This window comes from Perissodus microlepis, chromosome 23 (genome assembly GCF_051167445.1).
Source record: "Perissodus microlepis isolate ML-2025 ecotype Zambia chromosome 23, ASM5116744v1, whole genome shotgun sequence".
NCBI lineage: Eukaryota > Metazoa > Chordata > Actinopteri > Cichliformes > Cichlidae > Perissodus > Perissodus microlepis.
Window position 1 is genome coordinate 31,077,176 of NC_140482.1, and position 24,765 is coordinate 31,101,940.

At 39.1% G+C, this 24,765-nt stretch overlaps 2 protein-coding genes across 3 annotated transcripts in view; one reads left to right on the forward strand and one right to left on the reverse strand.

Annotated features, from left to right (window-relative positions):
- The window catches only part of cyfip1 (cytoplasmic FMR1 interacting protein 1), a 38,479-nt gene extending 37,949 nt beyond the window's left edge, over window positions 1–530 (reverse strand). For both annotated transcript variants that reach the window (XM_084921824.1, XM_084921823.1), the window contains exon 1: window positions 250–530. The gene's annotated coding sequence lies outside the window, so the exon portion shown is untranslated. The remainder of the gene's footprint in view (window positions 1–249) is intronic.
- A 12,172-nt stretch (window positions 531–12,702) lies between these two features.
- On the forward strand, window positions 12,703–14,737 carry LOC146361768 (trypsin-like). The gene is made up of 5 exons (XM_084922437.1): window positions 12,703–12,801; window positions 12,893–13,040; window positions 13,313–13,439; window positions 13,528–13,773; window positions 13,873–14,737. The coding sequence occupies exons 1-5, from the start codon at window positions 12,744–12,746 to the stop codon at window positions 14,035–14,037; spliced, it is 744 nt and encodes a 247-aa protein (XP_084778563.1). The 5' UTR covers window positions 12,703–12,743; the 3' UTR covers window positions 14,038–14,737.
- The last annotated feature ends 10,028 nt before the right edge of the window (window positions 14,738–24,765 follow it).

Consider the following 24,765-nt stretch of genomic DNA (forward strand, 5'->3'; position numbering starts at 1 on the left):
CTGCGGTAAAAATGGCTCTTCGTGCCGTGGCCTGAGATTAGTCACAGCTCGGGCCTCGAGCAGGAAAACGGCTCTGCGACAAGCTGTTCACCTCCTCAGAGCTGATTATCTTTAGATCCGAGCCTGTTTTTACCGCATGGAGCCCCAACAGGGAGGAAACTGCCGAACCGAAGCGGCAAAACTTTTTCTTTTTCCAGCCGTGGGCGAGTTAGCTGGAAACCAACTCTGCGATCAATCGTTTCTACTCACCCGGAGTTGTTGGTTTGCAGGGAAAACTTGTGCCTTTATAACCCGACTACAGCGCCATAAAGCTGGGAAGTTATCCCTCTCGCGACCCTGGAAGTCCCGACTTTGGACGGCTTTAATTCAAGAATCGTGTCCTGCCCTCGGTCCGTGTTATTATCATGGGCGGGGGACAGAAGCAGAGCTGGGAGTTCCTGTCCCTGAAACAGGGAAACTCAACAGGAAACTGAAAGAGCTGCCGTGCTGGACTCCTCCGCTAGGGCCGAAACTCCGAGGATAAAAGGTGCAGTCGGAGGAATGTGCCGTAGAAGTCTGTCAAAGTATGGAGGGCGATTAGTGCCACAAGACACAGCCAACAAGAATCTGCTCGAAGTATGGTGGGTGGTTAGTACCCCAAGGCAGAGTCAATATCAATCTGTCAAAAGTAGATGGAAAAAGTGTTTGTGTGAATGGGTGAATAATGCACGCTGAATAAAATGCTTTGAGTGCTCAGGCAGAGTAGAAAAGTGCAGCATAAGGACTTTTTCCGTTTATGGAGAGTAGTTATTGCCACAAGATACAAACAAGAAGAACCTGCCCAATGTACAGAGAACAGTTAGTGCCACAAGACGAAGCTCGAGGAATGCTGTAAGAGCCTGCCCCATGTATGGGGGTTAGTTAGTGCCACAAAATAAAGCCAACAAGAACCTTCCCCAGTAGGAAACTACCTATATAAATAAAGGTTCAACCGACAACCTGCTCATGTAAGCAGGGCAATTAGTCCCAAAAGTTGTAGCAAAGGAAATGCACTGTATGAGATTGTCAGGATATGGAGGGCAGTGCCACAGGGTAGAGCCCACAAGAACCTACCCATGTATGGAGATTGATTAGTGTCACAAGCACTGCAAGATCCTGCCAGAAATGTGGAACGTAACCAGTGCCAACAGGTGAAACCAATCAGAACCTGATCAATGTATAGAGGGCAATTAATATCACAAGGTACTGTATAAAAATCTGACAGGGGTATGGAGGTCAATTAGTGTCCTGAGGCATAGCCAAAGAAATGCACTGTAAAAACCTGCCAGAAATGTGGAGAGTGGCCAGTGCCAACAGGTGGAACAATTAGAACCTGACCAAAGTATAGAGGGCGATTAATACCACAAGATGCAACTAGAGGAATGCACAGTAACTGGGAAATTATGGTTATGGTGATAGCACATTGACAGTTTGTATGCAGCTACAAATACCTGTCTACCTGCAGAAACTGTCTGCTGTCAGATGCAGGCAGCATCAAAAGTATCAGTACTTGCTTGTGCTGCTGTTCGTCCATCAGCCAACCACGGAGAGGAGCAATTTTATGACATACAAAGAGCTGTTCCAGCCCACTAATCAGCATTGTTGGTCCCGTAACTTGAAAATAGTAATTAGTTACTAATTACTGATTACTTCTTCAAGAAAGTAATCCCATGACTATACTGATTACTTCAAAAGTAATTAGTTACTTTATTACTTAGTTACTTTTTAAAAACATGATACACAACCTGAATACATAATAAAGCAATAGACCTTTCAGCCCAATTCTATTTTTTATGCATAATCCATCACATGAAACTGAATCAAATTAAAAAGTCTCTTTTTAAAAATTGCTTTATTACTTTTAATCTTTTATCTTTATGCACATTGCATCAAGCAAAAATTAAATTATATGCAACAGTCTCTGACTGAACGAAATTTGTTTAACATTTAAACCTATTTTCTGCATATTCCAGCATATAAAGTAAAACAATTTTTTTGTGTTTAAACTCACCCTTTCAAATAGATGCAAGTAAAACACAGCAATGCATGTCAGTGGGAGGATCTGGGGATTTCTCTATGAATTTCACATTCCCATGGCAGCGTGGTAGGTGCTTGCTCAGATTTGAAATTTAATTTTTTGCTGTACAAAGAAGTTTTCTTCCCACGCAGCGTGTACAGCGGACACTAATGTTTTTGTGACTTTTTACGGAATCAAACTCAAAGTAATGTAAGTGCTTCCAAGCTTTAGCTCTTCTGGACTCCATATTATTATTATTCTGCAAATGGACACAATTGAAGTAGAAAAGCATAGGAGTTTGGTTGTATAGAGAGCGATTAGTGCCAAAAAATGATCACATTGTGGTAATATACCAAAAGAGCCTTGTGAAGAATGGAAACCAATTAAAAAGGTGGAGCTTCAGAAATAAACTAGAATGCTCTGAACTCTTTAATGAACTTACCAAGAAGGTGAAGACTGACGGAGTGAGCCAATCCTGAGCATGACTTCCTTCAAAGCAGAAGGAGATCATTCTCCCGCTTTCTCACCCAAAGGAGGGAGCATGTTGATAAATTTGGCAGTGGTCATGTGAAACTAAAGTTTGAGTGGCTCACGAACAGAATCACTAAATGTAACACAAGATCTGAATGCCTTCCAATAAAATATAATTTTATCTCTCTCTTTCTTTCTCTCTCTCTCTCTCTCTCTAGGATTATATATCTGTAAAGGATTTCTGGATATCAGCCACTTCCTCTGCCTGCCGGTGGTACATACTGTGCATGGTCCCTTAGGCTGTGCAAGGATGCCCCTGAGACAATCTAGCACATAACAGAAGGGTGCAAGATGCTAGCAGGCAGAGCATAGATTGAATGGCATAATTAAGTTGCCGGCATAGTGTACAGGAACATCTGTGCCAAGTATGACCTGGAAGTCCTTAGGTCAAATGGGACCCCCCCCCCCCCCCCCCCCTAGCGTGGTGGAGAGTGACCGAGCTAAGATCCTGTGGGACTTCAAGTTAAAGACAGACAACCTGGTGATGGCTAACCAACATGACTAGCAGAGGAAGAGGACCATAGTGATAGATGTAGCTATACTGAGTGATAGCAACATCATGAAGAAGGAACACAAGAACCTGGAGAAGTACCAAGGGCTGAGAGAAGAACTCGAGAAGATGTAGAGGGTGAAGGTAACAGTGGTCCCTGTGGTAATCGGAGTATTCGATGCAGTGATCCCCAAGCTAGGCAAGTGGCTCCAGCAGATCCCAGGAACAACATCAAAGATCTCTGTCAGGAAGAGCACAGTCCTAGGAACACCTAAGCTACTGGGCAAGCTACCCTCAAGCTCCCAGGTCTCTGGTAGAGGACCTGAACTTGAAGGATAAAGACCGCCCAGAGGGTTGAGAGGGGAATTTATTTATAATATGTGTGTGTGTGTGTGTGTGTGTGTGCCTGCTGGGTATTGCCTCTAGCCAGTATCAATAAAGACTGTTGGCAAATAATTTCATCAAACATTCATCTTACATAATTAGTTTTTCTAACTATGGTTCAATTCCTAGTTAACTGTGTGGTCCTAATATTTACAGTTACTCACACAGTACAGTTGTGTGTTTTGAGCTAAGAGTGGACTTTTTGCCAAGTGTGAGGGACCAAGCAGCCAAGGCATAGAGGACAGGAAAAAATGTCTTCAAAATGGGTTTTCTTTATTTTAACCCTCAAAAGTTCAAAAGACAAAATTCAAAAATATAATTAGTGGGCCCATAAAAGAGGTCAACTAAATATAACTCTACAAAAAGTAATGTTCAGAAACTTAAAACAAAGTGGACACAACTTAACTCATAACCTGACCTAATTACAAAGACACAAGAGGGTAGCTTTTATAGTGGTTTGGCCAAACAATTTACACACAATAGGGGGGGAAACAAAAACAAACACTAATACTAACTAAGCACAGAATAACATAAGTAAACCTAAAACACCCCTGTTTCTGATAAGCACGTGGTTGTTCCTGCTGAGCAGGCATTTTGTTCTGGGATTCCTCAGCCATGCCTTTTGCCCAGACAGGAAACAGCCACTGCCCAAAACCAGGTAACTCAAAGAAAGAGAAACATAATTAATATAACAGAAAACATTTTTAGAGAAACCACACAATGCTATTATGCTCATAATATCAGTGTTAGGTTTAAATAAAAACGATTAATGAACTATATCAATGAAGAAAACTGTAAACCAAACTAATAAGTGAACAAATGGACTTGTTTTACCCATGTGTGGCTGATGCCATCACACCAGGTGAAGTGGTCTAATTTGCCAGATCTGTTTATTCAGTTTTAAAATAATAATAATAATAATAATAATTTGTCCAGTGAAATTACGTTGTCAGTGTGAATGAGATGGAAAATAGGCAAATCTATTAATCATTTGCACCGATTTTATACATCCAGCGTCTAAAGGTCTTTATTTTATAAACTAAATGCCCTCTCTTGTTGGAAATAATAGATTATTGAATTTGATATTGCCATGTCTCAACAGTGACATCTGCTGGCTACAGGAGCTAGTACATCCACTGACTATCTTTAATGACTCTTGTAAACCATTGATTTATGAAGTTTATGCTGACCAAGTAAGTGGAGTTAAGTAGCGAATGAATGTCAAATATTATGATGCCACTGGTTATTTTCTTCCTTATGTTTTCTTTAAATTTAATACCTCAGCTAATTAATTACCAGGATACCTGTCGACATAAGAATTCCAATATTCTTTTAAAAATGACAGAAGATTTGTTTTTAAAATGATAGTAAGGTTTGGTTAAAAATTTTCCAGTGGTTTTTTTTTTTTCCACTTGTGTGTCAGCAAACTCTTTTCGGGCATCACATTATACACTAAAAAATATATGAATTACAGTACACAATTATAAGTTATTGCAATTAAAATGACAGAAATTTATACCTACATACACCATGGACTTTTCTTGTCAGTTTTCTCATTATGCCCCTCAGTAATATGATGCAACACAAGACACAGTTTGGAATTTAATGTAGATGTGACAGGTCTGTCATTTCTTCACATGTTAAAAATACTTAATCATCTGTTTTTTTCTTAGACTTTCAAGTGAAGGTTGTAATGAAGCTTGATAAGATAACTGAAAACCAAGAAGAAATCTTCCAGAAACATTCCCAGCAGAAAATATTGATGAACCGTGTTCATCATTTAAAACGGCTCTAAGCTGGAGCATGTATCAAAGAGAAGAATGGTGGATTACATTATTGGGCTCAAATAACCAAATATGTATTTTTTTCCCCTTGTGTATCATTTATATGATGGACACACTAAATTAAATGTTTTTTTAGTTTCTGTTTTTGAGTTGCATTATTTTTTTCTTTTCATTATTAAAACCACTATAGATTTGTCTTTATATGAAAAAATATGATATCATAATAAAAAATGATAATATATACAATTTTTTAGTAAGATTTACTTTTTCTCATTTTCCTTTTCCCAGTTAGAACACCACAGTATTATATTATTATATGTTATACAAAATATTACAATAGCACTATCTACTGTTCAATAAAGTTTTTCTTTCTTTCAATTTTCTTCACGCTTGATGGACAAAGTATGATCATCACAGCATTTTGAGATAATGCTCATGGTAATATATGAGGTACCGAGTCTTACTAAGCTGAAGTTTAAGTTATCCCATATTAATCACCGATACATGGAAGAGACAGGATAAGAACTGCTTGAAGCAACGAAAGGAATATGTCAGGTAACATTTCAATGTTTTCATTTAAAATGTGATCTAATCATCATAAAAATGGCATAAATTAAATTATATTTCCTCCTCACAGGGTGCTTCTGGTGGTCTTCTGATGTGTGACAAGTCAGCAGTTTGGTGTTTTTTCCTTTAACAACTATGACATGAATGACTATCCAAATGTCCCAAACATCTACACAGATATATATCGATCTTCCTTTCTTAGATCAAAAACATTCTCCGGGAAAAAGAAATTAGTTTTAACCTCCTAGGACCTGGTGTCCACATATGTGGCCATCACATTTTTGGTTGTCTAGACCAAAAATACTAAATTTTGCTCTACAAGGGCCTGATATCCACTTACGAGGACATTATACTGCCTCTGTTTTATCAAAATTTAAAACGAATGTCCTCATATGTGGCTCTCACTTTTCTTAGAAAGAAAAATCAGGTAAAAAAAAAAAAAATCTGGTGATTCTTTGTTTTTACATTCATCAGGTCCTAATCAGCCCAAATATCAGAGAAAGAGGAATTAAAAATCCATGCCATGAAAGAGTTCGGGTCTTAGGAGGTTAGCCAAACGTAATAAATCGTCACCATTAGGGGGCAGTGTTTGACAAGCTGTTTTAGCATAGTTGCCTCTGTAGTGTTTGGGCTGAGATCAGGGTGGTGCAGTGGTTAGAATCGTTTCCTCACTGAATGAAGATTCGGGATTCAAACTTCCTGGTTGGCTGGGGATTCTGTGCAGTTTGTATTTTCTCCCACAATTCAAAGATATGCTTGTGATCGTAATGAAATGATGTTGATTGACACAATTAGTGTGATATTAATAGGTGATTATAAATGGGGTTTTAAAAGGGAATGGTTTTCTGTCTCTCTGTGTTAGCCCTACAACACACTGGAAACCTTTGCAGAGTGAACCTCTCTCCCCTCCCACCCCAGCTCTTGCTTCTATTTTCCAACCCACAGCACACAGTACTTACAGTGAGTGAGATAACTGCAATACTTCACTTTTCAATTAGAGCATCACTTACTGACATATTTCACGGAGGTTGCGTGAAATGTCAAACTGAGTCAAGATGTTCTTTTACACTGTCATCTGTCAGGAATGATTAAATTCGATCAATGCTGAAGCTCGAAGCTGTGGTTTCTTTTATCTGATTTTCAGAAATTCCTGTGCAACTTCTGTGCCGCATCACATAAATGTATGCAAATGTTTTCCAGGCAACAGAATTACAAGAATTACATTTACTGTACAAATACCCACAATACCCTTGGTGTATTGTCGAGAAAGGTGTTGTAGAAAGAGAAGAGAAGATAGAGAGAAGAAAAGTCTCCCTGGTTTACCTCTCATTACATTTGAGAGAGGGTAAAAAGGCTCAACATCCAATCATTTATGTGCTAAAACAGAGTCTGCATAAGAAACAATGCATAAGAAAATATAATAATGATTCCAAGACAGGCCTAACTGAGAGGATGTGTAAAAAACAGCCTTGAAAAATAGGATCATGTTTGTGGAAGGGGGGAAATGAGTGAGAGTGACACACAGAAGTCACTACTCTCTGAATTTATGTGGAGACGTCAGATGGGAGGCTGATAAGGGTGTGGCTATACTTCGGATTATATTATGTAAACAACATGACTGAATGTTTAGATACGAGGAGAGATGGAAAATGGGAACTTGGCAGAGCATAAAGGAGAGCGCCCAGGAACATCCTTTGTTCTTCCCTTTGTCTTCTTTGAGATGAGCAGTTCAGAAGATTGGATCTCAGAAGTTCACCGTTGGATATTCCAGCAGAGATTCCAGAGGCTGAACCGTTGCCCAAACTGTAAACTTACAAATTGGTTCTGTATCTTTTTGGTATCTTTTTGGCAATGGTTGGTTATGATACAGGGCTGGAGTAACCCGTAAGAGTGATTTACAAAAAATGAGTTAATACTCAGATTTTTACCTTTACCATTTCACAAAGGGTTAAAAAGGGAATGTCCACAATTTAGACTTTCATTGCAGGAAATTTTATTAAAGCAATTTAGCAGCAGTAAAGCCAAGGAGGTCCAAATTGACCCTTGAGGCCTACTGTCCAGGCCCCTAAAATTAAACCAGGTATTCTGAATGCAGCTCGTGAGGGGAGCTGGTGTAACAGAGGTGGCAGGGAAGACACCTGGACTTAAAACTTGGTGAGTCCCCTCAGGGTCCATCTAAGCTTTGCATTGCTGGTTGGTTAAGACCCATAGGATCAAATATTCTGGCTTTTTTAAACAGAAAGCCAAACCAGACTTCCTGTATTGGGGTGTTGGTCCTGGAAATTGAGTATGTAACAAACACCCAGCAACATGCTGACATTGTTGCAGTCCTGAGTCGGTGACCCAGTGTTTTGAAATATTTGTAGTCTTGGATTTCATTGTTATTTATAGTTTCTAGTCTCTTGATTTCTGTCTCTGTGCTTCCCCTGTGTTCCTTGTGCCACGTACAGTCAAGTTATGTGTTCATGTCTGTGCCTGTCTCATGTTTCCTGTTTTACTTTGACAGTATCATGTGCTATGTTAGTGTGATTTCTTCCAGCTGTGCTCTCTTCCTGTGTCTCATTCCCTCATTATCCCTGTGTATTTAAGCCCTTTTTCTTCCTCTGTTTGTTGATGGGTCGTCTGGGTATTGCCCGCTGCATTTCTCCATGTTCCAGAGTCTCAGGTTTTCATGTTCCGCGCTTCACATCTCCTCTCAGGTTTTTAGGTTTTTAGTTCCTTTGTATTGCTTTTGTAGTTGCCTCCCAGTTTAGGGTTTTGTTTAGTTTAGTCTTTGCCACTTTCTGATTTTTGTATTCTGTCCCTGCCGCTAATAAAGGTTCACTCACAGTTAAGTCCATTGTCAGCATCTGGACTTGGGTCCCATCTTTCTACACTCCACACATCTGCAGAGACAGAAATGATGCAGAATAAGAACTTGAGCCTATGAGAACTACAGACTCGGTACAAAAGATGAACTTTTCTCCCCAAATATGGTGCAGAGAATATGAGCCAAAATTTAAAAAAAAACCTAATACAAAAACAAACTGCTGTAATTTTTGCGGCGTGCAAATGGTTATCTTTGTCTAAAGCCAGAAATTTGAGTCAGCAACATTTTCTAGATTATTAAACATGACTTTTCCAATCAGTACATTAACAGATGTACTGATTGACTAAGTGAATCTTAGTCTTTGCATTTCGTGCCTTCAGCTGTAATCAGATCTGATCATATCTGTGACTATATAGAGGAAGCAGCCCGGTGACTCGAGGGCGACTCGGGGGCAAGGTCTTTGAAGTACGTAAACAGCTTAGAAAAGTAACACTGAATGCACACAGGTTTTCGTTAAAACAGAAAGAATGTGTTACAATATCATAGTATAACCTTCTGAGATTCAGACACACACACACACACACACACACACACACACACACACACACACACACACAGCAGATGCAGCCTTAAGAAATTCATCAGGTTGTAGAGGCGGGCAGGAGTGAAATCAGTTCTTTAGCTACTAATGACAGGGATGAATAAGAAAGAGGTGACATTTGTATGATGATAGATATCTCAGTAAACTGAATATTAAATAGCATTTTCTAATGGCAGACGGGAGGCACCCTCTCCACAGGGTAATAAGATTTGAAATATACAGCACCAGCATGTACACTTAATGAGCACACGTACTTCAGTATTGTTAAAAAATACTGACTAACAAAGTCAGATTAGTGTTGCAAACACTAAATGAGTGATACATCAACAAATGTGAAACTTTGAAGACCTGTTTATGTACATGTTGTTCTGCTATAGTAACATCTTATCTTCATGCTTTGGTTTCTATGGTTTATGTAGTTTGCTGCAGAACTCCAAGATAATATCGTTTAAATGTGTAACGTCAGACATCAGCGTTTAATATGTGAGAAAACTAACTATCAACTCTGTATCATCTGCTGGATATAAGTAAAAATATTCATATTGTGTTTAGTAGAAGGATGAAAATTATGTTTTTGTGATTAGGATAGGTGTTAATATTAAACAAACCAGACTTATTTCTAACAAACACAGAAACTGGACATGGCTGCTCAATGAGCAGCAGCTACAATTGTAAAAGAAATACTTGCAATCAAATGTAATCCACTTATGATGTTGCCTCTAGATCTGTATGGTATGTGCTGTGGTACTACTTAGTTAATTACTCAGCATAGCAACACTAACCAGTAATAACAATAAAAACATACATCAACATCAGCATCATGCCAAAAGCAAAAGAAATCAGTTAGACTCGAGAAAAAGAATTGTTGATGCTCCCAAAACAAAGCAGAAGATGGATATACAAAGTTATCACAGCTTTTCCGTGTGTCAAGAACTGGACTGAAAAGCATGATCAAGGATGATCAAAGAGAGCCATGCAGTACAGAACAAGCTTGGCAGAGGTAGGAAGTGAAAAACTATGCAAAGAAAACCTAGTGAGAGATGTATCTAAAGACCCTAGAGGAGGGGTCTCAAGCTTAAATGAGCTGTTGGCCACTGGCATTGTCATCTCATTGGACAGCTTTTTTAGTGTTCAAGCAGTAAAAAAAAATCAAACAAACATCAAGAAAACACCCACAAGTATTATTTTTTAAATATTGTATAATGTGACAAAACTGCAAACATGAATGCAGTTCCCCCCCCCAGCCTTTCATTGAACTACCAAATAAACACATTGGTACTTAGTCTCTGGCCAGACACGTGGCAGCACTTCTGCTATCATTTTGCTCATATTTAACAAAATAAAAATGCAGACATAAGTGTACACATTAGTTTTTGAATCTCTCACTGAACCAACACAGCTAGTGCCTCAGCATCGTTGCACTCTCTGCTCATATTGCCTTCATATTAAATATTTGTTTGCTTTTTAAAGAAGTTATTTAACATTGTACTCAACAACAAACAAATCCTCCTTAACAAAAAAAGTAACTTCGAGGGCCAAATTGCATTATATTTCTTCACATCAATATCCGGTTATTATTGAGTGATGATGTTTGAAAGCTACTTCTGTGTTTATTAAGGCTGTTGTATTTTTTAACGTATTTTAATGCTTTGTATCTTGTTCTATTTAATCTGAACAAGCCCCTAAAAAGTCAGTGATCACTGTCGCCCTCTATCAGTTTTTATTACCACTATTCATCAGCAGCACGTTTTAAAGCTGCCTTATGATGTAACTATGGCCCAGCCCATGCAGCAGTATGTTAATGACTAACCTCTATTGTGGATGGATTATCTCAGTTGTTCAACTGACTGAAGTTTGGTCCATTTACAGCATCTTTTTCCTGCCATGCAATTGCATTTGTCCCTAACCATCGGGAACCTTTGTGTTGACTTTTATTGAGTGGAAAAAACTTAGCGTTCATCCTCCAGCTTCACTGTGCTAATGTGTTTATATTATGCTAACCATAGCTGTGTAGCTAGTACCACATAGCACATCATGATATACCCTACAAACACCACTACTGTTTAGTTTTCTGTCTTCACTTATATCTGAAGTGATAGCAGAGCTGTATGTTTTCATTTTTTCAGAAATCCCTCAGTCAGAACAGGGTATTATGGAGGCATGTGACACACAACACAGGAGCTCTAGTTTTCCACTCCAACTTTATTCACCTCCATACATCAACTGAGCATATCGCGCCCAAACACAACAGAACCCCTCCTCCAAGCTTGGGTGTGAGTGGAGCCCTCTAGTGGGTCGCCGCAGTATGTCATTTTTAGATGGAAACTAGCGAGCTAACTCCCTGCTAACTTCGAACTCCATTAAACTTAATAAATTCTGTTTTCTTCGATGCCTGGATGTTAAACTTAATTGTTACACCTGGTAGAGCAGCCACACCGATCATTTTATTAAAGATGAAAGAATTTAGACAGTTTGTAACTCAGCGATGCCACAGTGTTGACTTTGGGACCTGAAGTGGAGTTTGGACCCAGAAACGGATAATGATGTCAGACTTAAAAATGAGATACGGGCTGCAAGTAGGGGTGACATGGGCCGCAAGTGGTCCCTGGGCTGCAAGTTTGAGACCCCTGCCCTGGAACAACTACCAAGACACAAGTGAATGACTCAGACAACTCAGGAATTGTAGTCTCAAAGAAGACAGTCACCAGAACACTGCACAAGAATTGACTTGCAGACCAAGAAAAAGAGAAACTTTCAAGTCAGACTGATGCATGCTAAGGACAAGCTGAAAAAATATTATATATACTTGAAGTGCGTCCTTTGGTCAGATGAGATGAAAAAAGAGCTCTTTAGGCATCAACAGGAAGATGCATTCGGAACCGGGGATTTCTTCAAGGTGGAAGAAATCATGAAGAAGGAAGATATGTGAAGATTTTGAAAGAAATCCTCAAGCAGTCAGCAGTAAAACTGGGTCATTGTCATTGCTTTGTCTTCCAGCATGGCATCGACCCAAAACATACCCGGTCAAGAACTGCTTTCAGAATACCAAAAGGAATGTTGCTGACTGGCCTGCATGACGCCCTGACTTTAAAATCTGTGGGGTGAACTGAAGATCAAGATCCATGCCAGAAGATCATAAATATGAGAAACCTTGGGAGATCTGCCAAAAGTAGAATGGTCGGGGATTCCTCAGCAGATAAATGTGAGACTTGTTGAAAAATACATCAAATGACTGCAGGTTGCTATCAGCAAAAAGGATAAATAAATAAATAATAAATAATGTGAAAGGCTTTTGTGAAGAATTTTATTTCTGTGTGCAAAGCAGTGTGTTGCTGACTGATGATGCACTGTACTTATGATAAGCAAGACCATGCAAAGATAACACAAGTTTCAAATATGCAAACATACACGTAGCAAAGGAAGTGGTCAAAAGGCAAAAAATGACAGATGATAATCATACTTGCCAAAAGGAAACTGCTCTATAAAAGGCTCAACGTGAGACTCCTACACTACAAACAAAGGCTAACCATTTTGCTGCCATCATGTTCGGTCTGCAGAAATTTCTCCTCCTCCTTGTTCTGACCTGCTTTGGACAACTCGGTAAGAATCACAAGTCCTTGTTGTTATTCTTCAACCATTTAATGAGGCATCCATTTAATTTTCCTTTTTTTTTTTCTTTTACTTTATTCAGTGCATGGGGGTGGCATCATAAATGGAACAAAAGCACCGGAGAGTTCAATGGGATATATGGTCTCTGTGCAAAACAACGGCGGTCATGTGTGTGGAGGGTTTCTCATCACTAATAACTTTGTGGTCACTGCCGCACACTGTTATCATGAGTGAGTAATCAAACATCTTCTGCTTAAGTCTCTTTCCTAAAGATAATTCTTTGCCTTTATTGGATAGTGGAGCAGTGAAGATTGGACAGGAACATGAGTAGAGAGCAAGGAAAGATGCGCAGCAAAGCTCTGCTCAATTTCAGTCATGTGGCACATGGTTCACTGCCAAACCAGTGAGCTAAACGGACGACCTCCTGCTTTAATCTCTGATTCATGTCATTAAAACAGATTTAGAAAATGAATTGAAAACCTCTTAATGATTATTCCTTCAGCTACCCCACGCATGTTGTTCTTGGCAACCACAATCTCAAGAATGGCCAAATAGTAGAGATTAAAAAAAAGTTCATCTATAGCAGTTACAACAAACCTGAGACGGGTGATGACATCATGCTCCTACAAGTAAGTACATCTTTATACTGACAACAGTTTCACATGAAATATATTTGTGGTCTTATTTATATTTTTACTTTTTGTTGTGTGTGTCCAGTTGGCAACCACAAACGATCTACACGATGTAATTCAACTTCCGCATGCTGAAATAGATCTAACAGAAAATGAAGTGTGCCAGGTGGCTGGATGGGGAAAAACTATGAGTGATGGTAAAAATGTTCGTGAGCTGAGGGTGGTGGACGTGTCTGTCATTAACCCACAAGTCTGTAAGAATCAATGGCCTCAACTTCCTGCCAATGTTATCTGTGCAGGTGGATATGGCACAATCAAAGGATTCTGTCAGGTATGTATTCTGTCCAATGTCAGCAGGTTTCTTTTTGATAAATGTACTGTATTAAACACTTAATATAAACTGACCAATTAAAATGCTTCCTCCTCACAGGGGGATTCTGGTGGTCCTCTGGTGTGCAAAGGGTTTGCTGTTGGTATTGTTTCTTTCAACCACAAAAGAAATTGTAACTACCCAGAAAAACCCAACGTCTACACGGACATCTCAAAATACCTCCAATGGATCGACAAGATTCTACAAAACCACAAAGCATTTTGAGTAAAATCCCTGAAGTTTTGCTTTTCGCATTATTGAAATGTCAGCATTTCTGATTGCTCTGTCAATGTAGCCGAGACAGAAATGAAACATATTCCCTGCATGAAACTGTGTTTTTTCTTCTGTAACAGTGATCATTTTAGCATTTAGCTCATTTTCCACAAACTGAAATAGAATATTTAGATTCGTAGTCTGAGGTCATTGTGACATCTACACTTTTCCTTGATTGAAATCAGTGAAGCTGTATGAGAAAGAATCACTGTGACAAATTAAAAATTATTAAGAGTCAATATTGATGAGGAACTACTGTGATAATCATATATGAAAAAAATACAAATGTGATTAAAAGTTCTGGGGCATAAAAAGCACAAACATTTAAATTGGGTTTTAATAAAGTGTCCTGTGCTCCTACTACATGTGGATTATTACCTGTGTGTATTTTGCAGTATAAAAAATCCAAGCGACACACTGAGTCATTTTGCTGAATTTTTCAAATCCCAGGTCTTAATCACCCATAACTTTCCCACTATACAAACATCAAGTGGTGGTTTCTGTGGAGTTGGGACAGCCAAGTATTCCATAATTTTGTGTTTATTCTTAAAGGTAGCAGATGAAAGAACAAGAAGAAAATTATTTTCCATAAAAAACAAGATGAGTTAGTCTATTAAAATGGTATTTTCTAAAGGTTGATCAGTAAAGTCCTGACAAAAAACTCACTCTTGTGGTTCATCTTGTATGCTGCAAGTAGTGTCATTCCAACACGTTCTCATCCCAAAGCGTAACATTTTACGCTAGGTTTCTGACTGCATCAAGTGTTTCCACAGTGAGGAAGGTAGTGCCTTTCTATACTTGTCAGATACAGTACTGTATCTCAAACAAAATATAAACAGGAGTCAGAGAAGTAAGAACGCAGCCAGGCCAATGATTGCCAGCTTTGAAGGGTTACATGGATGATTTAATAACTCTTCTTCAAACATCATTTGGCTCCTGGAAAGGTTTGAAGAACTTCATGCGTGGACCAGGATTAATGTTAAATCGTCCAAATATCACATTCTCTCCATACAGAAAGGTGGCAGGGAAGAACTCATCTGTTTTACAGTGGATGGAGAGAGGATGCCACTGTTATTGTTCATATATGATTAGAATCCACCAATAAGGAGAGGAAGGAGCTAGTCATAATTTCGGTAGCCTGGATAGAGGAGGTATTAAATCAGAGCCCTCAGCCAACAACTGATCATGGCAGAACTCACTGTCCAGTGGAAGGGAAGGATGAAGTTACCCTGTGAGAGAAAGAAGGACTCGTACCTTGATCTGACAACTGAGTATAGAGAAGCATGTGGAAGTCAGCTGTAGAGTGTATAAGGAAGACTTGTTGAGGGGAAGACTAGGATCCTATAGCTGCAGGGGGTGCAGGGAGACATTCCTGCTGTTGCTGCACCACCAGATGTTCCAAGATTTCCTTCAATTGAAAACATTTTCATCAGAACACACAAAACATTCACAAAAGTTCTCAGAAAAAAATTTAAATGGATTCTTTTTTCTATTTTCTTGGATTAGTTCTGTTTTCTAAGAACCCTGCACTGTGAGAGCGTCTGCTTCTACACACACACACACGCACGCACGCACGCACGCACACACACACACACACACACACACACACACACACACACACACACACACACACACACACACACACAAGTATGATTTAGAGATATATACAGAAAGTCTAAAATGTTCAACTATCTTAAAACGACTGAGCATCGGACGCCGTCTCCACATATTTGGGCTATACAGCACCAGATTGCTAATGAGCACATGAAGTACAATTATTTTTTACAGAGTAAATATTGAATAACGAAGTCAGATTTGTGCTTCAAACACTAAATGAGTGATACATCAACAAGTGTGAAAGTTTGAAGACCTGTTTATGCACATGTTGATCTACGATAGTGACAGCTTATCTTCAATCTACGGTTCATCTAGTTTGCTGCAGAACTCAAAGATGATATCATTCGGCTGTGTCACGTTAGATAGCTGCCTTCTTTACTTGTGAGTATAATTAAACAGAAGAGATTGAAAATAAGAGAAATAAAGAAAGGAATTTTTGTTTTTATTAATTATACTTTGCATACTATTTGCTTAATCTGCCATATCAACAGTTCTACAGTCAGTTGTTACATTGGCTGTTGCTTAAGGATTCATACAACATGAAAGAAAACATACAATATCACAGAGTATATCTACAGAGAATAGTTTAAAGTTTCAATATTCAATCCACTGATTACATAAAAGTTAAAAAAATGCTGCAGGGAACATTTGGCTCGAAATATGGTGAAAAAGTCCTAACTATCAACTCTGTGTCGCCGGCTGGATATAAGTGAAAAGTCAAATTACTCATATTGTGTTTAGTAGATGGATTACATTTTTTTTCCATAAAACCCAAAATAAGTAAAAGATAACAGCTGGAAATCATACATACGAAGGTATTTAACTTCACAAAAATTGAGAAGCAGGTGCAAATAAGAACATTTAGACCAAAGAAGAAGTTGATAAATGACAGTGAGGTACAACAGCAGCAAGTGGTGCAAAATTAATGATGAATAATCATATAGTGAATGTATTTCAGACTGATGAGGAAACAAGATAAAGATAAAGTTGCAAAGATAAGTGTCAAACAGACAAACTTACCTTGAATAAAGGATGTGGTTGAAAGTCAAAATATGGTAGATGATAATCATACTTGCCAACAAAGCAAACCGCTCCATAAAAGGGTCCCCGTGACACCAGTACAAAGAAAAGTTAACCATTTTGCTGACATCATGCATGGTTTCGTCTCGTCTGTGTTCTGACCTGCCTCACAATTATTCTTCAACCATTTAATGACGCAACAGCTTATATTTCTTTTTTCTTTTTTTTGTACTTTTTTCAGTGCATGGTGGTGACATCATACATGGGGATTCTGGTGGTCCTCTGGTGTGTAAAGGATTAGCTGTTGGCGTTATTTCTTTAAATAAATAAATAACTAACTCTAAATATATCTTATAGTTTAGATTCCTCAAAGTAGCAACCCTTGGCTTTGTTGGCACATTTGCTTGGAAGTCAGGTTGGTACACAACTGACAGCCTTATTTGACAACTGTTAGAATTCATATTATGGCAAGAACCAATCAGCTAAGTAAAGAGAAACGACAGTTCATCATTACTTTAAAAACTTAATGTCAGTCAGTCCGTAAAATTGCTAAAACTTTTAATGCGTCCCCAAGTACAGTCGGAAAAACAATCAAGCGTTACAACGAAACTGGCTCAAGTGAGGACCGCCCCAGGAAAGGAAGACCAAGAGTCACCTCTGCTGCTGAGGATAAATTCATCCGAGTCACCAGCCTCAGAAATCGCAATTTAACAGCACCTCAGATTAGAACCCAGATAAATGACACACAGAGATCCAGTAGCAGACACAGCTCTACATCAACTGTTCAGAGGAGACTGTGACAACCAGGTCTTTATGGTCAAATAGCTGCTAAGAAACTGCAACTAAGGAAAAGCAACAAGCAGAGGAGATTTGTTTTTGCCAAGAAACACAAGGAATGGACATTAGACCAGTGGAAATCTGTGCTTCGGTCTGATGAGTCCAAATTTGAGATCTTTGGTTCCACCCTTTGTGTCTTTGTGTGATGCAGAAAAGTTGAACGCATGGTCTCTACATGCATGGTTCCCACCTTGAAGCACGGAGGAGGAGGTGAGATGGTGTGGAGGTGCTTTGCTGGTGACACTGTTGGGGATTTATTCAAAACTGAAGGCACACTGAACCAGCATGGCTACTACAGCATCCTGCAGCAACATGCCATCCCATCCAGTTTAGTTGGGCCATCATTTATTTTTCAACAGGACAATGAGCCCAAACACACCTCCAGGCTGTTTAAGGGCTATTTGACCAAGAAGGAGAGGGATGGAGTGCTGCGCTAAATGGCCTGGCCTCCACAGTCACCTGACCTAAACCCAGTCAAGATGGTCTGGGATGAGATGGACCGCAGAGTGAAGGCGAAAGGACCAACAAGTGCTCAGCATCCCTGGTAACTCCTTCAAGACTGTTGGAAAACCATTTTAGGATGACCACCTCATGAAGCTTATCGAGAGAATGCCAAGAGAGTGCAAAGCAGTAATCAAAGCAAAGGGTGGCTTTTTTGATGAATATAAAATAAAAATAATAAATGTTTTGAGTTATTTCACACTGTTTTTTCATTATCACATAATTTCACATGTGTTCATTCATAGTTTTTATGCCTTCAGTAAGAATCTACAATGTAAATCAGGGGTGTCCAAACTCCGGCCCGCGGTCCATTTTTAATTGGCCCACAAGTAATTTTATAAATAGAATAGAATATGGCCTGCGCTTCAACTTTTGCTTGAGTGTATTGCACTTCTCAGTTTTAACACCAGGGGGAGCTACTGTTGATCAAGGCAGTTACTCCACCAAAAAGGACAATCACAGAAGAAATTTACCCCAAGTTACCAGGGCTGGACTGGGACAAAAAATCGGCCTGGGCATTTTGACTAGAGACCGGCCCACCAGGTATTATAGGAAAAACCATAAAGCCTTTGAATGAAAACAAACGCTGTTGTCACAGTGATGTACACTGTCTTGTTGGTATATATGTATCAATCTAATAAACTTAAACCTACACCATCCTCCCTATTCTGGTATTCTAAACAGTAACCAAAAGTAGACTGCTTGGTCGAGTTAACCTCCTAAACTATCTAGAACACATGGTGAAAACCTGAAATTAAGACAGAGAAGACTAGAGGTGAGACATGATCATTACTGACTACTGATGACAGATTTAGATATATTTTCATAAACCATTCATTTGCCACATCAATAAACAGCATGGCAGGGCAAAATATTTTTTCTAACATGGCAACCTTTAAAAAGTGAAAGGAGATAGAAAGACAGGTGAGAAAGAATAAAACCTAATTGACTTTTTGATGGCATTTTACACACAGTACTGGTACAGTATCTAGAAAATGTGGGAAAATACTGGCATCATATACACTTACTTCTGAAGAAATTATGTTGGGACCCTCGAAAAAATTACAATGTACAATAATGGATTTCTATACATTTTACATCAGATGAAAACGTTTGTTGTAAGATTTAGATAATTATTTATTCAAAGTTTTTAAATGACATAACAAAGAAAAGTATTTCTTTGTGCCTGTCAGGGTCCTGGGTCTGAGCGACCCAGGATCCCCGAGCAGCTATGAATTATATTATTATTGTATGTATATTTGGTGTTGCTGTCCTTCTCCCTGTTTGCACGCGTGTGTGTATATGGCTGTATACCAATTCAGGGTCTGCAGCCTTAAAGTACGCAGCCTCAACGATCCTCAAGGGCCGCGTACTCAAAGACCGCTAAGGCCGGAAGTGCGAGGCTTGTGAAATGGGACTCCGTTGCGCTGCCCAGGTTGCCTAGCAACCATGATACTAACAGCTGGAAACGTTTCATACAGCTTTGTTTGACAGAAATGAAGGAGAAAATCTTTTGTTCATTTGTTTGTTTGTTTCTACGTGAGCTTTGATCATTCTCTGTAAGATTAAGGTCAGCTATTGAACGGCGTATATTTTAAAGTAAAGGCTTTAAAACCAAATTAGTACAAACGTCACTAATGTCACATAACTTTGCCGACATGTGGCCAACAGTAATGTTTTAATGTTCTTCGTTATTAAACATTTGCACATAAATAAGTGACATAATATTCAGTACTTACTTAAAGTTTACTCTTCGGGCGCCCCTCATCCGCCGTTTTTTTTCGGCAAAATTATCAAAATTAATTATTAGCCTTCGAATTGGGACAGCCTTCGTCGCGTCGCTGTGACGTAATCGGCCTTAAAATGCGGCCTTTAAGGCTGCAGACCCTGAATTGGGATACAGCCAATGAATCACTCACTCACTCACTCACCCCCTCCCTCCTGGCTCACAGCTTCTTCTTCTTCTTGGTTGGCAACCAATGTTAAGGCGCATTACCGCCCCCTGGCGCACAGCTCAGTGGACATTTAGATGAGAAAATATATATTTAACACATTTAAGGAAAATACTAATAAAATAAAATAAAATAAAATAAAATAAAATAAAATAAAATAAAATAAAAGTTTATTAAGCAATTTTGATAGGAAATTGCTTAATTTCCTATCGAGGTCGCCTAACTCATCGCAAGACATGGCGAGCCTTTTTCAGATGGAGACCTCATAAAACTCGTTAAAGTCACCGAAATAATGTGCCCGGAACAAATTCAGGACTTCAACAACGTCAGCATGTCCAGAAATCCAGTTGTGCGACGCATTGAAGACTTGTCAGCCAACATTAAACTGCAACTGTCTGATAAAGCTTGTGCTTTTGATTTTTACTCCATCGCATGCGATGAGAGCACCGATGCCACAGACACCGCACAGCTGCTATTTTTTTGCGGGGAGTGGACGAGAGCACGAGCACTTTAGGTGAGTAAAAAATATATTCCACAGTACCCGTGTGTTAATGTGCAGGTACACATGCTTCAAATATCAATTCTGTCACTACCCTGCTTTTGCGCACCACTTTCTTATATGCGTTTTTCTTGTTAACACACAGAGTACACACCGCTGTGCACAGCGCACGCAAAGTCAGCTGATCTCATCTGATGCAGATTTGCTCCTTGATCAAGTGACATTTGACATTTTTGGCACGAGTGGCGTATGATCAGCACCGCAGCTGGATGGCCCGATTTACATACCCAGCGCAGCTGATACTCACCAGAATAATTTACTAAAATTATATGCACTCCTGTTATTAAGTCCAGTTCAGTCTGTTAATGTTGATAACGGTTTCAAACGAACGTTAATAGGTGTGTTGCTAAGCCTAATAACCTAAATAACAAACTTGATATTTACCTGTCCCATTTTCTGACAGTGAGTTCATTTATGAACACAAATTAAATTTAAAAGTCAGCTTCTTGTGCAGCGCTGCACTGCTCTCCACACTCCTGCTACAAATGGATCCCTCCCTCAGAGTCCTGTTCTGATGCATGCTGGTGAAACGCATTGGATTTCCTCCACTGTGTCAGAAATGGTGATGCGTCAGCTTGAAGTTTTGGGTTTTGAGCAATGATGGTGTCTATGTTGGCAAAAATAAATATAGTTTTCAGTGCGCTTTCAGCAGGATAGGAAGTGACACAGTTCAGATCAAATGTTCATGGAACATCTGACGTCATTCTTGTACTTGCCAATAAGACCAATATTTTGTCTCTAGGTTATAACTGGAAGCCCAGCAATCCTCAGCACGAATGTCCGCTGAATGTCAGAATGGGACTTCTGTTCGGGAGCGTATAAGAGGAGAAGGCAGCAACTTCAAAGTGGATAACAACCATATTTGAATCATCTAAGGTTTTGCATTTTTATAGGCCCAGCAGGCACTGACATTCTTGCTTGTATCTTGCACAGGATACACTGTTTATGTGTTTTGATAGCTGGTTAATACGGTGGCCCCTAGAGAAAAAGCACCTACAAACTCCAAAACACTTGCAAACTCCAAAACACATGCAAACTCCAAAACACTTGCAAACTCCAAAACACTTGCAAAATCCAAAACACTTGCAAACTCCAAAACACATGCAAACTCCAAAACACTTGCAAACTCCAAAACACTTGCAAAATCCAAAACACTTGCAAACTCCAAAACACTTGCAAAATCCAAAACACTTGCCAACCCCAAAACACATGCAAATTCCAAAACACAACGGAAGTGCTCCAGGACGCTAGGGGCAGTGTTGAGCTTTTGTTACCTAGTAACTACACAAGCCAGGAAGTACCAATGACCGGATTTGGGCTGTATCCCAATTCAGGGTCTGCAGCCTTAAAGGCCGCATTTTAAGGCCGATTACGTCACAGCGACACAACGAAGGCTGTCCCAATTCAAAGGCTGCTCGAAATGCGGCCCTCAAATGCGTCCTTAATTTCCCTGAATTTTAAGGATGGGCCCAACATATCCCAGATTTCATAGCGCGGCGGTGGTGTGGATAATTTTGCCGAAAAAAACGGCGGAAGCGGAGCCGCCAAAGAGTAAACTTTCAGAAGTAAGTACTGAATATTATGTCACTTATTTATGCGCAAATGTTTTTATAATGAAGAACATTAAAACATTACTGTTGGCCACATGTCGGGAAAGTTATGTGACATTAGCGATGTTTGTACTAACTTGGTTTTAAAGCCTTTACTTCAAAATATACGCCTTTCAATAGTTGACTTTAATCTTACAGAGAATGTGATGATTTTATGGATAAATAAAGTCAGTCATATATCCACAAACACAACAAGCTGAAAGTCAGTGATGCTGCTCGATTTGCAGTCCTGAATATCACGGCACAAGCAGGATTCACTGCACTGTTAATGTTAGCTATGTTATATTGCTGCCTCTGTTCGGTGGTGTCGAGCCAAACGGACTTTAACGTGTGTTTGAACGAACTGACGGTTCACTCGTTAAGCTGAAAGAAAGATGCTTTAATCACAGGAGTCACACATGTGTCCACTGTACCATCTGGGAACTCTTTTTGTTTCGTAATAACACAAACTAAATCTTCCTTCTTTTGTGCTGTTTTGTAGCAGTGTGTACACCTAAGACTGTCACCTGTCTGTCTGTCCTTCACTCTCTCTCTCTGTTTTTTTCTCTCTGATTGTGCAATAAAAGTATGAACATTCATTTATAAGTTACACTTGTGTTTGAATCCTGCAGCTTATCACACATTTGATTTCCATGTGTGACAACTGCAAGTGTCCAGAGTGAGGACAGACTGAGGGACCCACTGCTGCACATCATCTGTGAGGCTTTGCATCCCTGATGATCCACCAGGACAAACTCAGCAGTGTGTGAGGAAGAGGAGGAGGAAGAGCCAGCAGCAGCTGACAGATGGAGAGAATAGACAGACCGTTCCCTGTTTGTGAAGGACTGCTAGAAAAGTTTAGAATCACTAATTATCTGTCCTGAATCAGTCTTATTGGGTAATGTTCAAATAATTTTATCCTCCCAGTGTTTTCAGTGTGGGAGAAAGTACTCAGGGCCTTCAAGTTACACACTATGAAAGGCAGCAACAAGTTTAACATTCAGAAACCTAAAGTATGTATCAGCAGCAGAATGGACCTAAAAATAAATGTTTGTTTCAGTTCTATGAAGCTTTGAGTATTTTGCATTAGTAGCACTGCTGTGTTTGTTGCATCATATTGCTGTAATTGTTTATATGCTTTATATATTCTGAGGTAAGTTGATCTATAGTGTTACATCATATTTTATAAGGATGTTATGTGTTTGTATACTTTCTGCCCAGTTTGACCCATTTAGCAGAAGTCAGCCTGTTTAAGGCTCTGATATCTATTCTGTATGACTTAAAGCAGTTATGACATGGTCTGATTTTCTCACCCAATAAAGGAATATTCAATATATCAGTCTACTCTTCATTTTATCAGAAACAGTTATCACAGCTTGTACATTTTCGTTTTATAAATATATGTAAGCAATGAGCCAAATTTAGTAATGCTAACATACTGAAGGAACAACATTTGTCTCTTATATATGATACACCTATATATACACTGTCAAAGACACTTGTCTTTGAGTGAAGATTTAAGGTGATAAGACATATAAATAACTGCAACTTGAATCTGTACTGAGGCTCAGTATTTGACACAGAGTTCATGTTCACTGCTGTAATAGCTAATAATGATTAATATAATAACTATAATATTGGCCATATTATATTTACATTACCAAAGTGATATGACTTTAGTCTCATGAACAACATTAGCTAATTGTTATTTACTAACTAATCTTAAATGACTGTTCAGTACAGAAATGAAGCCCAAAAATCATGTTTTACTGTCCTGTGGTCTCAGCCTCAGATACTTATCAAATCACACAAAGCTCTTGTAGAAACAAACAAACAAATTAACAAAATATGTTCTCCTTCATTTCTGTCAAACAAAGTTGTATGACACGTTTCCAGCGGTTAGTATCATGGTTGCTAGGCAACCTGGGAAGCGAGACGGAGACTAGACCGTCCCATACAGACAAACTTGCCGTTTATTTTGCAAATCGAGCTCAACACTGCCCCTAGCGTCCTGGAGCACTTCCGTTGTGTTTTGGAATTTGCATGTGTTTTGGAGTTTGCAAGTGTTTTGGAGTTTGAAAGTGTTTTGGAATTTGCATGTGTTTTGGAATTTGCATGTGTTTTGGATTTTGCAAGTGTTTTGGAGTTTGCAAGTGTTTTGGATTTTGCAAGTGTTTTGGAGTTTGCAAGTGTTTTGGAGTTTGCAAGTGTTTTGGAATTTGCAAGTGTTTTGGAGTTTGCAAGTGTTTTGGAGTTTGCAAGTGTTTTGGATTTTGCAAGTGTTTTGGAGTTTGCAAGTGTTTTGGATTTTGCAAGTGTTTTGGAGTTTGCAAGTGTTTTGGAGTTTGCAAGTGTTTTGGAGTTTGCAAGTGTTTTGGAATTTGCATGTGTTTTGGATTTTGCAAGTGTTTTGGAGTTTGCAAGTGTTTTGGAGTTTGCAAGTGTTTTGGATTTTGCAAGTGTTTTGGAGTTTGCAAGTGTTTTGGTGTTTGCAAGTGTTTTGGTGTTTGCAAGTGTTTTGGATTTTGCAATTGTTTTGGAGTTTGCAAGTGTTTTGGAGTTTGCAAGTGTTTTGGAATTTGCATGTGTTTTGGAGTTTGCAAGT